The sequence below is a fragment of the Tenrec ecaudatus genome, chromosome 5 (genome assembly GCF_050624435.1).
Source record: "Tenrec ecaudatus isolate mTenEca1 chromosome 5, mTenEca1.hap1, whole genome shotgun sequence".
NCBI lineage: Eukaryota > Metazoa > Chordata > Mammalia > Afrosoricida > Tenrecidae > Tenrec > Tenrec ecaudatus.
This window is the reverse complement of record NC_134534.1, coordinates 64558297-64570442: the sequence shown is the minus strand read 5'-3', so window position 1 is coordinate 64570442 and position 12146 is coordinate 64558297. Positions and strand designations below refer to the sequence as shown.

Here is a 12146-nt window from a genome sequence, read left to right as displayed (position 1 = left end):
CGCACCAACTGTCTGTCTCTTCGGCACTGCGAAAGCAGCTCCCAAAGTGGAAAGGCTCTTTGACTGAGCCATGCAAGTCTCAGAAGTAGTTAGAGACGGCTCCTCCTCTGCAAAGTCGTGTTTTAAAGAGACTGAGTAAGACACCTTTCCTCTCCCAATTTCTCTTTTAAATAGTACTCTGTTTTATGATGATCATGTAATTACTGTAAGTAGGCATGCATCTGAGTAAGGAAGAATAAATTATAAAATAGCCAAAATCAGATTATGTCAGAATAACAAGAGACTTCCCAAAGACAAATATTTAAATTAAAAACATCAAAGCCTTTAAAATGTGAAATAAAACTACAGATGGACTTGGAGAAGTGTGAAAGGCATACATGTCAAGAAACGGGGGTTTCACAAGGCTTTATGCTCTACCTGTCTGCATTCAACGAAAAACTTAGAGCTGGGGTGGGGGTGGGGGGGGGGGAGAGCAGCACAGCTATAAATAACATCTTGCTTAACTTTCATGGGAATTAACATAGCCACTGACAAGATTTTATTTGGTTGTAAAGTACGTCAGCACGGAAACTGAATCCTCTCAGCACTGATTACTGCAATCCATGCACAATTTGGACGACAGTTCTTAGAACGGCTGTCTTTCTGCTTTGAAAATCTAGTACCTCTTAAGGGTGTAACTGACGCCCCAGTCGGGTCAAAAGCATTTAAAATGAGATTATGCCTTAGGACGATGGGACGCCTTCCACCGGCGAGCACTTTCAAAGCTAACCCACCGTTGACAGGTTCAGGAGCACACATGGCGTGGTGCACACTGCATTTGTGTCCAGATAAACACAGTTTCACCAACATTCTGTTGTTCTGTCCGTTGAGGTCCAACAGGTGGGCTTCATCTGTCCGGGACTGTATGTTGGGTGCCGCTCTACCTCAGATTGAAATAAACAGCAAAAATGAACATAATCGTGCACAAGCAATGCAAACGTCGTTCCCAGAACATTCCGGGAGATGTGAAAGCAGCAGGTCACGGCATAAGACTGGTGAGGGGTGCTGCCACCTACTTCTTCTACCGAGATAGGAGTGAATGTTGGAAGCACTTCCACGGCAACACAATCCTGCGAGCGCATTCTGTGAGCAGTCCTTTCCCAGCTCCCTACTGACAACGTCAGACGGTAAAATAGTAAGGCAGCTGTTGACTTCCATCAAAAAGAGAAAAACAAAAATCAGCTCCATACAGTCCCAGTTGAGTCACACTCTGCAAGGGCGGATGGCGTGGCCTGATGGGCTGCTTCAGCAGATTTCAGAAAATTATAAGGTTTTGCTCTCCAACATGGCTGTTTGCTTCAGCCCTGATAGGACCCCATAGCTGCAAAGCACTCCCAGGGGGAACCGAACAGGTTCTCTGGCTGAATTTTCCAAGTTGCCTCTCTCTTGCAATCCCATCCTAATTGCAAGCCTCCTTCCCTGTGTCTGAGTTTGACTGAGTGAGGTGTGCTCCGTAAAAGGCAGATGACAGCACAGTAGAGAATGGCGGGCTAACCCCACTGCTTGACATGACTTCACCGAGGGGTCAAAACAATTCTATCATGAGGAAACCCTGCTGAATCACATCCAGGCACAGCCAAAATTAAAGGGAAGGGCAATAGGTAGTTGTAAAAATGAAAATTTGAATCTGAGACAACAGTATATATTGTTATCTTCCCGAGAAATTAAGGCTGTTTTCTTACCTGTCCTCATTCCAATCAAGTCAGAAAGTGAACAAAAAGAATGGCTAACCCGATATTCAACAGCATGACCAGGACAATCATGACTGAATTTGGGCCCTGGAAAACAAGCAAACAGAATAAAACAACTAATAACTTTTCCATGTTAACATCAATATATACATTAGTTCACACAACCGTGCATGTGTGTAAAACAAAGCAAAAGACTAAATAAAATCTTAATAATGATAGAAACTCTAAAAGGTATAAAGTGAAAACAGCAATGCTATGTAGTAAGATGGAGCCAGGTCTGAACTTTCCATTAGGGACTAGTATTGATTTATTCTAAAACTGATCCTATACAAAAACTTTCACTTTGTTCTTTCAAATTGAAAGATGACACTTTGGTCTCTCGGGCCCAGGGACTTAGGAGCTGGATCTCGTCCCTTTTGTTGCTACAGCGTAATTCCGACAAGGAGGCCCTGGAGCTCAGACCGGCAGTTGCACGTGACAGTGAAATCTGTAGGACAATAAGCCTCCAAAGAAAATTTCAGAAAAAAACTCAAAATGCACTGTTCAGACTTGTTCCTGGTACCCTTTTGGGTCACTTTTCCATCTTGAAAGTTAAAAACTGCAACTTGGGAAGCCAAACACCTTCAGAAGTTATTCTGCAGGTCTAATTCCTCTTTTTTTCTGTTGGCAAACTCCCCACGGCAGACATCAGGTTATGTTTAACACACTGTAATCAGGTTGACTCGATGGCAGAAGGTTTGGCTGGGTTCATAATAAAGACTACATAGCTCTTTGTTTCTTTAAACAAAAAAGCAAAAAAGCTCCTCTTACCCATCTTTTCAAATCTTTCACAAAGGCAAATTCTTGGTGTTTACTATAAAAAATAATACCTAATTTTTAAAAAGATCCTTTTATTGGGGGCTCTTACAGCTCTTATAACAATCCATACATCAGTTGTATCGAGCATATTAGTATGTATGTTGCCATCATTATTTTCTGAACATTTAGTTTCATTTTTTATTATAAATAATTTTATTGGGGCTCTTACAACTCTTATAACAATCCATACCTCCATGATATCAAGTAAATTTGTATATACATTGCCATCATTATTTAAAAAATATTTTCTTTCTGTTTGAGCCCTTGCTATCAGCTCCTTATCCCGTCCCCCGCAGCTCTCCCCCTCCCACCCTCGTGACCCCTTGATAAATTGTACATTATTGTTATTTTCATATCTTACACTCACCACTGTCCCCCCTCCCTCACAGTTTCTGTTGTCCCTCCTCCCCGTAGGGGTGTGTGTGCGTGATGTGTTGATCATTGCGATCGTTCCCCCTTCCCCCCCTGCTCTCCTCATCTTTACTTCATTCTTAAATCGCACTGAAAGCCCTCTGAACTGGCCATTAAAATGATATCCTTTTAATTGTCCTTAATTAACAGATGGGGCAACAATCATATCGGAACATTAAAAAAGACAATATTGAAACAATGTTACAAGCTCCTTTGGTGGGGGGGCGACTAGACTGGCCCAACTGCTCATCTACTAAGGCCTGTGATTGCCGTGCTCATGCAACCAAACGTCAGCACTGCCACTGCGGCATCGACCCCTGGGGACACTGGAGGGGTGGGGCAGAGCTGCCCCTCTGAGGTTCCTGCTACGTCTTTAAAGGAACAGCAGCCTCACCTTTCTCCTGAAAAGTGGCTGGTGGATTCAAACTGATAACCTGGGGGTAGGAGTCCTTGTCGTCCATTAGACCACGAAGGCACCTTAGAGTATCAGGAAAAGCTAGATCCAAATCAAGTGTTGATCCTGACCAGTTGCTCTTTCAGAAAGGCTGGATCCCAGCTTACTCGGAGCCTTTTCAACTGCGGCTCATTTGGAACACTTAAATCCCAGGACTTTTCTGACTCAGAACATAACTGAGGGAATCTTCCATCAGCTTAATTCAGGATGGAGATTCTTAAACTGCAATGATTTCCACATACTGTGATTAACTTTTCTCTGTGTTAGAACTTTGGGAATCATTTTAAAACCTGATTTTAATTCACAAGTCCCAAAGGTAACTCGATGATAAGAAAGATGCAGAGAAGCAGACTCTGGGTCATAACAACAAAGAAGTAGAGTTTTGGTTTTACGGGAGTCCCACGGAGAGAGAAAAGAAAAGTCAACAACTTTTACAGTGCCCTGAACCTGTAGCTCTGCTCCGTAAAGACGTTTTTGTAAGGCTCTGTGATTTTTCTTGAACCCTGTCGGAGTCTGTATAGTCTCTTGGCTTAGAATTTATTATCTTCCTTTGAGTTCTTGCTTACGCGTCCCTTTCCTGGCCATCCAGATACAATGCTCACGCTGTCAGCACTAACGGTTCCATCCACGGAACGCTCACACACACACTCACACTCACACACACACACACTCTCACACACACACTCACACACAATGCTCACGCCGTCAGCACTAACGGTTCCATCCATGGAACGCTCACACACACACACACACACTCACTCACACACACACACACACACACACACACTCACACACACAGTTATACACAAGGGGGGGGTCACAGGTTTTGAGAGAAAAATTTTGTTATTGCCTAATTTTATTTTTCCTTAAAGATTTTGAAGCTACTTCATATTGTTACCATACCAAAGTTGCTCCATTTATAAAGCTATTTTTAAAGAGGATTCAGCAAAGCTAGGAATTAACCGGCAATAAAAGGTGCCAACAGCAACAGGTGTAAAAGAAAATCTGGAAAGTTAGGTTCAGTAGGCAGATAGCAAGACGTGTCCTCTGTGTTCTTCAGCTACCTGGGCTGGGCACAGCCTGGAGAGCTTTCAGATAGAGACCATGAATATGACTGTGGTGGCCAGGGGGAGCTTAAAATAGCAAAGGGGAAACAATCACAACAACCCCCCCCCCAACAAACAAACACCAAAACACCAACAAACTACCCATCTTGCTTTTGTTTTTCAAGCCTGATTGGGACAGGGGCAATCCAAAAAGCTATCATGGGGCAGTGTCCGTCTTGATCGGATGCCGACCTTCTGAGAGGTGCAAAATAAAGCAGAGAGAGTCCAAGACAAGCACAGAGGTTAACCCCACAAATGAATCTCTCCTTTGAAAGAGGGACTGCCGTTTACTGAAAACTGCGAGGTAGTTTCTGCTGGCTGGCTGGGTGTGGTTTATGACGAAAACACAAAGAGCGCAGTGTGCATTTACTGCTTTTACTATTATTTATTCTGACATGATGTGACTGACAGAGAGCTTTAGACCTCGCATCAGTTCGAAGACCAAGTAAATCTCAAAGCACACGTGGGTGCTGATCTGAGCTGTGAAAAGCGCAGGCAGGTTTCAGAACGGGCCAGGCTTGGATTGCAAGACCCTTCGCTGCTCTATTTAGATAACGTGGCTCAAAGTTCCCACCAGAACTTCCATGCTGTAAAATCCTACAAAGATTTTGGTACCACGCTGATAGCACTCTTGTGAGGCGGAAGTCACAGCTTCCGGAGGAAGGCTGGAGAGTAATCCCGGGGAGAGGCTCCCTGCTCCTACAATGCATACAAGTAACGAATCTGCTCTAAGATTTAGCCTGCGTCCCAGAAGCCTTTCTGTACTTCCAGGAGATCAGAACCTCTAGCATCATCGTGAGGATGAATCAAAAATCCACGAGAAAAGAGTATCAGTTTCTGCTTTTAACTAGAACCGGGTTGAAACAAATATAAACCACAAGCTTTGGACTACCTGCTCTATGCCGGGTATTTTGAAAAGAACTTTGTAAGCATGAATCCATCTGGTCTGCATAATCCTGTAAGTCCAGAGAAAACCAAGGCACAGAGCAGGGAGGATGCAGACCCAAGCTCACAGGGAGGATGCAGACCCAAGCTCACACACAACAGAGCTGGGATTTGAACCAAGATACTTTGGCACCAGAGCTCCTGCTCCTCACAAGTGTATGCTGTGCCAACGACGGAAGCTGGTTGACTGGAATTCCAGATTCTGTGTGGTCGTCACCCCCCCCCTCGCCCCCCAGTAATGACTCTGATTCAAACTGGATTTCTTGCTCACCCCAAGAAAAGCACAAATTAACTAATTCTGGTTTCCCCCCAAACATCGGCTCTAGTTTCAATGGATTTTCCAGTTGTTATCTGTCTAAATTACATGGCGTCTCTCCATCTCAGAAGTGTATGCTGCATATTTTGAACTGGCCTAAAACGTAAACGTCTTTATCGTGCCAGGATGAATGAATGAATAAATAGTAAAAGTGAAGGCAGTTAATATGCACAACTGAACACTGAATCGCGTGGTGCTCTCTGCATGTGTTTCACGTGCGCCTGCTCATCGACTACCTTTCGGACCACGGTGGCCTCTCCTCGCCCAGGGGAGAAAACGGCTATCAGGAATGGGAAAGGCACAGGGAAGACACGGTTGAGGGTGAGATTTCCACAGGAGGGTGTTTAGTCCATGCTGAGATCTGTTTTCAGCCTCAGCAGAGGCAGGTGGGGGCAGGGGAGCACAGGGCTGCTCACACTGTCTCTCCCCATAGGTATGGGGCCAGCCCCAGCCGCCCCAGGCACCCCAGCTAGTGGGTGCACACGCAGAAGCCACATGATGCATTTTCGGATAATGAGGCTACACATTTAGCAAGTATTCCCACTAGCACTGTTGGAGGGAAAGACGGCTGTGTTACTCCACTCAGCCTAAGACACTGGCAACCACCTTTCTGAGAATTCTGCAGGCTGACTGAATCTGCCACCAGGCACCCAAAGGAACAGAGAAGATGGCCCAGCAGTGTTTGGGCTTGCTTCATCATTTTATTAGGGGCTCATACAACTCTTACCACAATCCATACATATACATACATCAGTTGTATAAAGCACATTTGTTCATTCATTGCCCTCATCATTTTCAAAACATTTGCTCTCCACCCAAGCCCCTGGCATCAGCTCCTCATTTTTTACCCTCCCTCCCCACTCCTCCTCTCTCATGAACCTTTGATAATTTATAAACTATTATTTTGTCATATCTTGCCATGTCCGATGTCTCCCTTCACCCACTTTTCTGTTGTCTGTCCCCCAGGGAGGAGGTCACATGTAGATCCTGGTAATCGGTCCCCCTTTCCAACCCACCCTCCCAGTATTGCCACTCTCACCACTGGTCCTGAAGGGACCATCCGCCCAGCACAGAGCTTTCTGGTCCAGTAAGTACTACCGTGAGTTAGCAGAAGCCTATTCAATGATGGTAACCGGCATCTGCCAGAAACTTGAACTTGCACATCCTGAGTCATATCAAGACCCAGTGATTTTAAAAAAAATTATTGAAACATTTCAGTCCTCATTTGGGGAAGAAAAAAATGTTCTGGCAACAAAGCATAGCTGGCTAATAATATAAAATTCAAACTATTTATAATTCACAATGCCTAGAAAAGATGTACAACTGGAATGCTTCTGGCCGGGGACTCCAGGTTACACAGTTTGTGCTTCATTTCTGCACTATTTTACTATCATCTAAGGATTTGAACATCACTCTGTTCAGCTACTCATGCTGGGATCCCAGATTCCATAGGCTTTTCCCCTGCTTTAATTTTAGTTTGGTTTCTTTTGGGTGTTAAATTTCATTTCTGTTGGTCAATAAGAAGTGTTAAGAATAAAATGTTGAAAAAAAAAGAATAAAATGTTGACTTCTGTGATGTCACAAAGATGAAAAGAGTGTGACTTTATTTTAAAAAGCAGCTTACGATCCCCCAATACAATGATTAAAAAAAACAAAACAGCAAGGGTTTTGAGGCTTTGGCTCATGTCATCGGGTAGTAGCAGTTGCTACAGAGGACACTGTTTGGTAAAGTAGGGGGAGATGGTGCCGGCGATCATGAGAGATGTCCTCAATGAGACGGCCTGACAGAACAGCCGCAATCAGTGAACTCAATCTGCCAACTGTCATGGAGATGGTTTAGGAAGGGCAGCATCTAGTGGATTTGAACAAAGCTGCCATGAGTTGGAGCCAACGGAAGGGCAGCAACAAGATACGCACGCTGTCCCTATTGTCTAGCTCTTCCGTCTACGGCTGCTACGGTCAAAGGGAAGGTGAAGTCTCTGGATGACAGGGGAAGCCCCACATCCATTTTCAAGGTCCCCATGTGGATTAAGCCTCTGGTGAATCCCCTCTGATCAGTGACAGGATGTAAATAGCCATTGTTACAAATGCAGTTAAGCTAAAATTTTACACACCACCATTTGATCTCCCTTTCAACCCACTGAAAATTTGTTCTATTTTCAATAGTTTCTGCTTTCTTTTCAATGGCGGTTTTCCTCTGTTTTATTTTGTTATTGGGTTTTCCAGGATGGGTAAATCAATAGAGATAGTAATTGGATTAATGGTTTATTGGGGGAATGGCAGGGGAGGCTGGGGGTGGAAATGAAGAACTAATAACAATGAGCCCGGGAAAGATAATGTTCTAAAATTGCTTGTGGGGATGACTGCACAATTCTCTTTAGTATGACTGAACTATTAAATTGTCAATGCAGCTAACGAAACGGTTAAAAAAATAAAGGTAGAGACTCCTTGCTATCTGTAGCTGGAAATGTGGCAGGCCCTTTGGCAGTAGCTGTGACTCCTTCTTAGCCAGCAGAGCGTTAGCTACCCTGATCAAGCCGCAGAGGTGCTGGGAAAACGCAATGCTGTAAGCAGAGGGAAAGGGCTTATGGACAGGAATTAGCTCTTCGGTGGGTGGCTAAGCGACTATGGAGGAGTGTCTGCCTGCGAGCTACCAATGTGTTAAAAGCTTTATTAGAAACCTCTGTTGTTTCACGGGTGACCACGCAATTCTGATTCATAGAGACCGACAGGGCAGAGCAGTAGCCCTGGCCCCACGGGTTTCTGAGACTAAATCTTGACAGGAGTAGAACACCTCACCTTGCTTCCGAGGAGCACCCGGGGGTTTTGATGTTAACCTTGTGGTTAGCAGCCCAACCCATAACCCACTCTGCCACCAGGCCTCCTCCCTCGGCTGTTAGCACCGTGCACAGTAACCCATGCTGTTCCTAGAAAGAACCACAGCAGGAAGGAGGGGGGGGGGAGGAAGAGAGACTTCTTAAAAAGACTTACTGAATTGGCTTCTTTTTCCAAAGAAGAGCACGAGTTGTTGCTTGCTGGATTCTTTGGTATGGCAAGGTCAGACTTCTTAGCTTTTGGCTCAGCTTTGCTTTCTTTGGCAACTGGTTTTGTCACAGATTTAGGGGGACTCCACTTGTTAGGTGGGGGCTTGTGCACCAGTGCTGAGGACACCTGGCTGGACCCCTCGCTTTCCTCGGCATCTTCCGGAGGGTGCTGGGGTGCGTTCAGCTTCACGTAGTAGCCGTGATACTGAGAATGCAGCTCCCCGTTGCTGGGGTTGGGGACGTGATGGCGGCCAGAGTACTTGGACTGGGGTACCGGGGCTCCCATCTCCTTGGAGGGTGCCTTTGACATCAAGGGCTTATTGACGATGGCGGTCACCTGCTCGTCAGCCACGCTCTTTTTGTCTTGACTGAGTCTTGCCCCTGAGCTGGGGTTTTGCTTCTTCATGGGCTTTGGGGAGGGGCGCTGGGGAGAGTGGCTTTGTCTGGGACTTGGCTCAGGAGACTGTGGGGGCGTTGTACCTTTGCGATAAAAGTGAGGCGATTCCTTTGGGGATGGTGGCTTTTCGGGTACCTTTTCTTCTGGATTTTCTTTAGTATCTACACCTTCCTGCAATCTCTGTTTGATGTAATCGGGGCCTGCAAAAACGAAAAAGAGCAAAAGAAAGAAAGTGAAGCCACGGTCAGAAGCTTGCCGATGAACACTTCATAATGGTACATTTATGTCAACTGATGTAGACATGCCCACATTTTCTTTGTGTCCGATTAAACTTTCCCCCCTTTTCCTCTTAGCTATACTTAAAAGGTTTTGACTCCACATAAGCATGTTTCATTCCCCAATTGAAAACAGTATATACCACCATTTCTATTATTCAGAGACACAAAGGTTGAAAAGTTCTGACTGCCCAAAGAATTGCACTCTGCTTACCTACATGCAGAGCCCTGAGGGGACTTCACGTTAGTGGAACACTGGCACCCAAACTGTAATGATCCTGCTCATTCAAATTGTGTAACAAAACGAGAACGCCAAGCACTGAATCTATACACCTGAATAAAGAAACAAGCGGGTTTTTTTAAAATGTGTTTGGAAATTTAATCAAGTATGTGACCTGCAGGTTCCATAGCTGTCTCGATCCTTCCTCAACGGTCACGTAAACTTCCTAATCAGGAGCACGCGCTTGGGTTCCGTTATACTACAGACTGCGACTTCCGTGGCTTCATTTCCTGGTTGGGAAAACTAGGGATTCCTATCGGCAGGGTTTCCCAGAGTATCACAATGGGACACTGTGGCTGTCTTTGGTTCTATATTCTGATAGAGATACACTCCCCACCTCCGAATGTTTCAAGACTTGTTTATAACCATTATGTTATTTTCCTAAGAAGCAGCAATTTAAGAAAAGTGACTCTTTGACACATAAACCACCCCCATCACTCCCAACCAGGGGGACGAAGAACAGAAATATGGGTGAAGGGAGATGGTGGTTGGTGTAAGATATGAAAATAATAAGAATTTATAATTTAGCAGGGGTCACGATGGTGGGAGGGGAAAAAAGAGGAGCTGATACCAAGGGCACAAATAGAAAGTAAATTTTTAGAAAATGATGACAACATGTGTATACATTGATGTGTGGAATATTATAAGAGTTGCAAGGACCCCCAATAAAATGATCTTCGAAAAACAAAGAAAAAAGAGAAGTGACTGGTGTGTTATGATGGGAGGATTTGGGGGGCCGGGGGGAACAAGCGGAGTCGTGGCACCACAGTTGGAACGCTTAAGGAAGTCAGAAGCAAAAATCAACCCCCCGTGACCTGCAGCCGATTCCCACTCAGGCAAACGTATCCAGGGTGTCCCCCGCTGTACAGGAGCATATGGTCTTGTGCGTCCCCTGGGGCGCGGCTTGTGGGTTCCAACTGCTGACCTTGTAGTGAGCACGTAACACGTAACACATAGCCACCTATGACGTGGGCTCAGTGGCCTGGAGAGGGGGCTGTGCTGGGGCTTTCAGAGTCAGAGTTTTAAGTCTGTTCCCCTCCTAGGTGCTTGTGACAAGGCCACTGGATCATCAGGCTGTGACACCAACCATCATCACTAGATACAAGCTCCATGCAGTAGACCCTCCTCTTCACAATTGATACCAGCCGGCAATATGGTCTCTTGAGTAGTCCAGGGAGACACCTTTCCCACCCACTGCATTGGCTCAATTCCTTCTCCCTTCAACCCAGTCAAACTCAAAAATTTATAGAGGAACTTTTGAAGTTAATGACCTTTAAGTGTTTTTTTTAAAACAAAAATTCCATGATGCCTCTTTACACTTGTAATTGGTTTTCCAGTGAAGGCTGGAATAATAATTTATGGTAATCAGGCCATTTGCCAAAAATGTAGAGCCTTACCAAAATCCTAGGTGTCACTATCCTGATACTACTAAGGTGGAAACAGAGCAGCTTGAAAGCTGCGTGTCACAGAGCTCCTGTGCATCCTGAAGGTGGTCCTGTCGTGTGGAGGCATGTAATGTGAACGTCAGAGCTGCGGGCCGCTGAGTTTTCATTACCACAGCTTGTAATCAGATGGCTAACCGTACAGTGTTTCTCGTTCTCCATCCTAATTTGCCCCTCAGGAATTCTAGTTTCCCAAATGTGTCCAAATGGCAGGTTTAAATTAAAATGGCATGCATCCGTTTGTGAAGAGGAGGGTCAACTGCATGGAGCTTGTATCTAGTGATGATGGTTGGTGTCACAGCCTGATGATCCAGTGACCTTGTCACAAGCACCTAGGAGGAGAACAGACTTGAACCTCTGACTCTGAACGCCCCCAGCAAAGCACATTTCCAAATGTGGTTAAGTGCCCCTTCTCCCATTTTAAAAACTGGCCGTTATCTGTTAAATCCCACACAAAGAGATGGCGGCAAGGATTCTTAGTCAAGGGGCAAGCATTTTACTTGAATGAAGAAAGGCAAACACTCAGGACAGCCACAATCAATCGACAGCGGGGAGCATTCATTTCAGAATTCTTTCTTGGTGCCCTGGGATGAGAACGTAGCACACAGAGAAAGCAGCAGGAACGAGTGATGCTCCCGCCCCCTCTCCCACCCGCCCCCGCCCCGCCTTACTTCTTGAGACTCACTGAGAACATTTACACTGGATTTCACGAAGAAGCTCATCACTATGCTTTGGGAGAATAATGTCTACAAACTCTCGTCTGGGATAAAATATGTTCTCTGGTCGAGTACAAAGGCAGTGTCTTGTTTACATAAGGGGCTTCCTTCCACAAGCTTTCGAAAAGAATCAAATCAAAGATATTGATATATTTCCTCTCACCTTTCTACC

General features: G+C 45.2%; 1 protein-coding gene across 3 annotated transcripts in view; it reads right to left on the bottom strand.

Moving 5' to 3' along the window:
- Nucleotides 1–360: 360 nt before the first annotated feature.
- JPH1 (junctophilin 1) overlaps nt 361–12146 on the bottom strand; it is a 109615-nt gene continuing 97829 nt past the window's right edge. The window contains exons 4-6 of one of the 3 annotated variants that reach the window (XM_075549557.1): nt 8812–9461; nt 1722–1817; nt 361–1190 (exon numbers count right to left, since the gene is read on the bottom strand). In XM_075549557.1, coding sequence (XP_075405672.1) covers nt 1737–1817; nt 8812–9461 — 731 coding nt within the window. In that variant the 3' untranslated portion in view covers nt 361–1190; nt 1722–1736. Of the gene's footprint in view, nt 1818–8811; nt 9462–12146 lie in introns of all 3 variants that reach the window. The other 2 variants (XM_075549559.1, XM_075549556.1) reach the window with 2 other exon arrangements.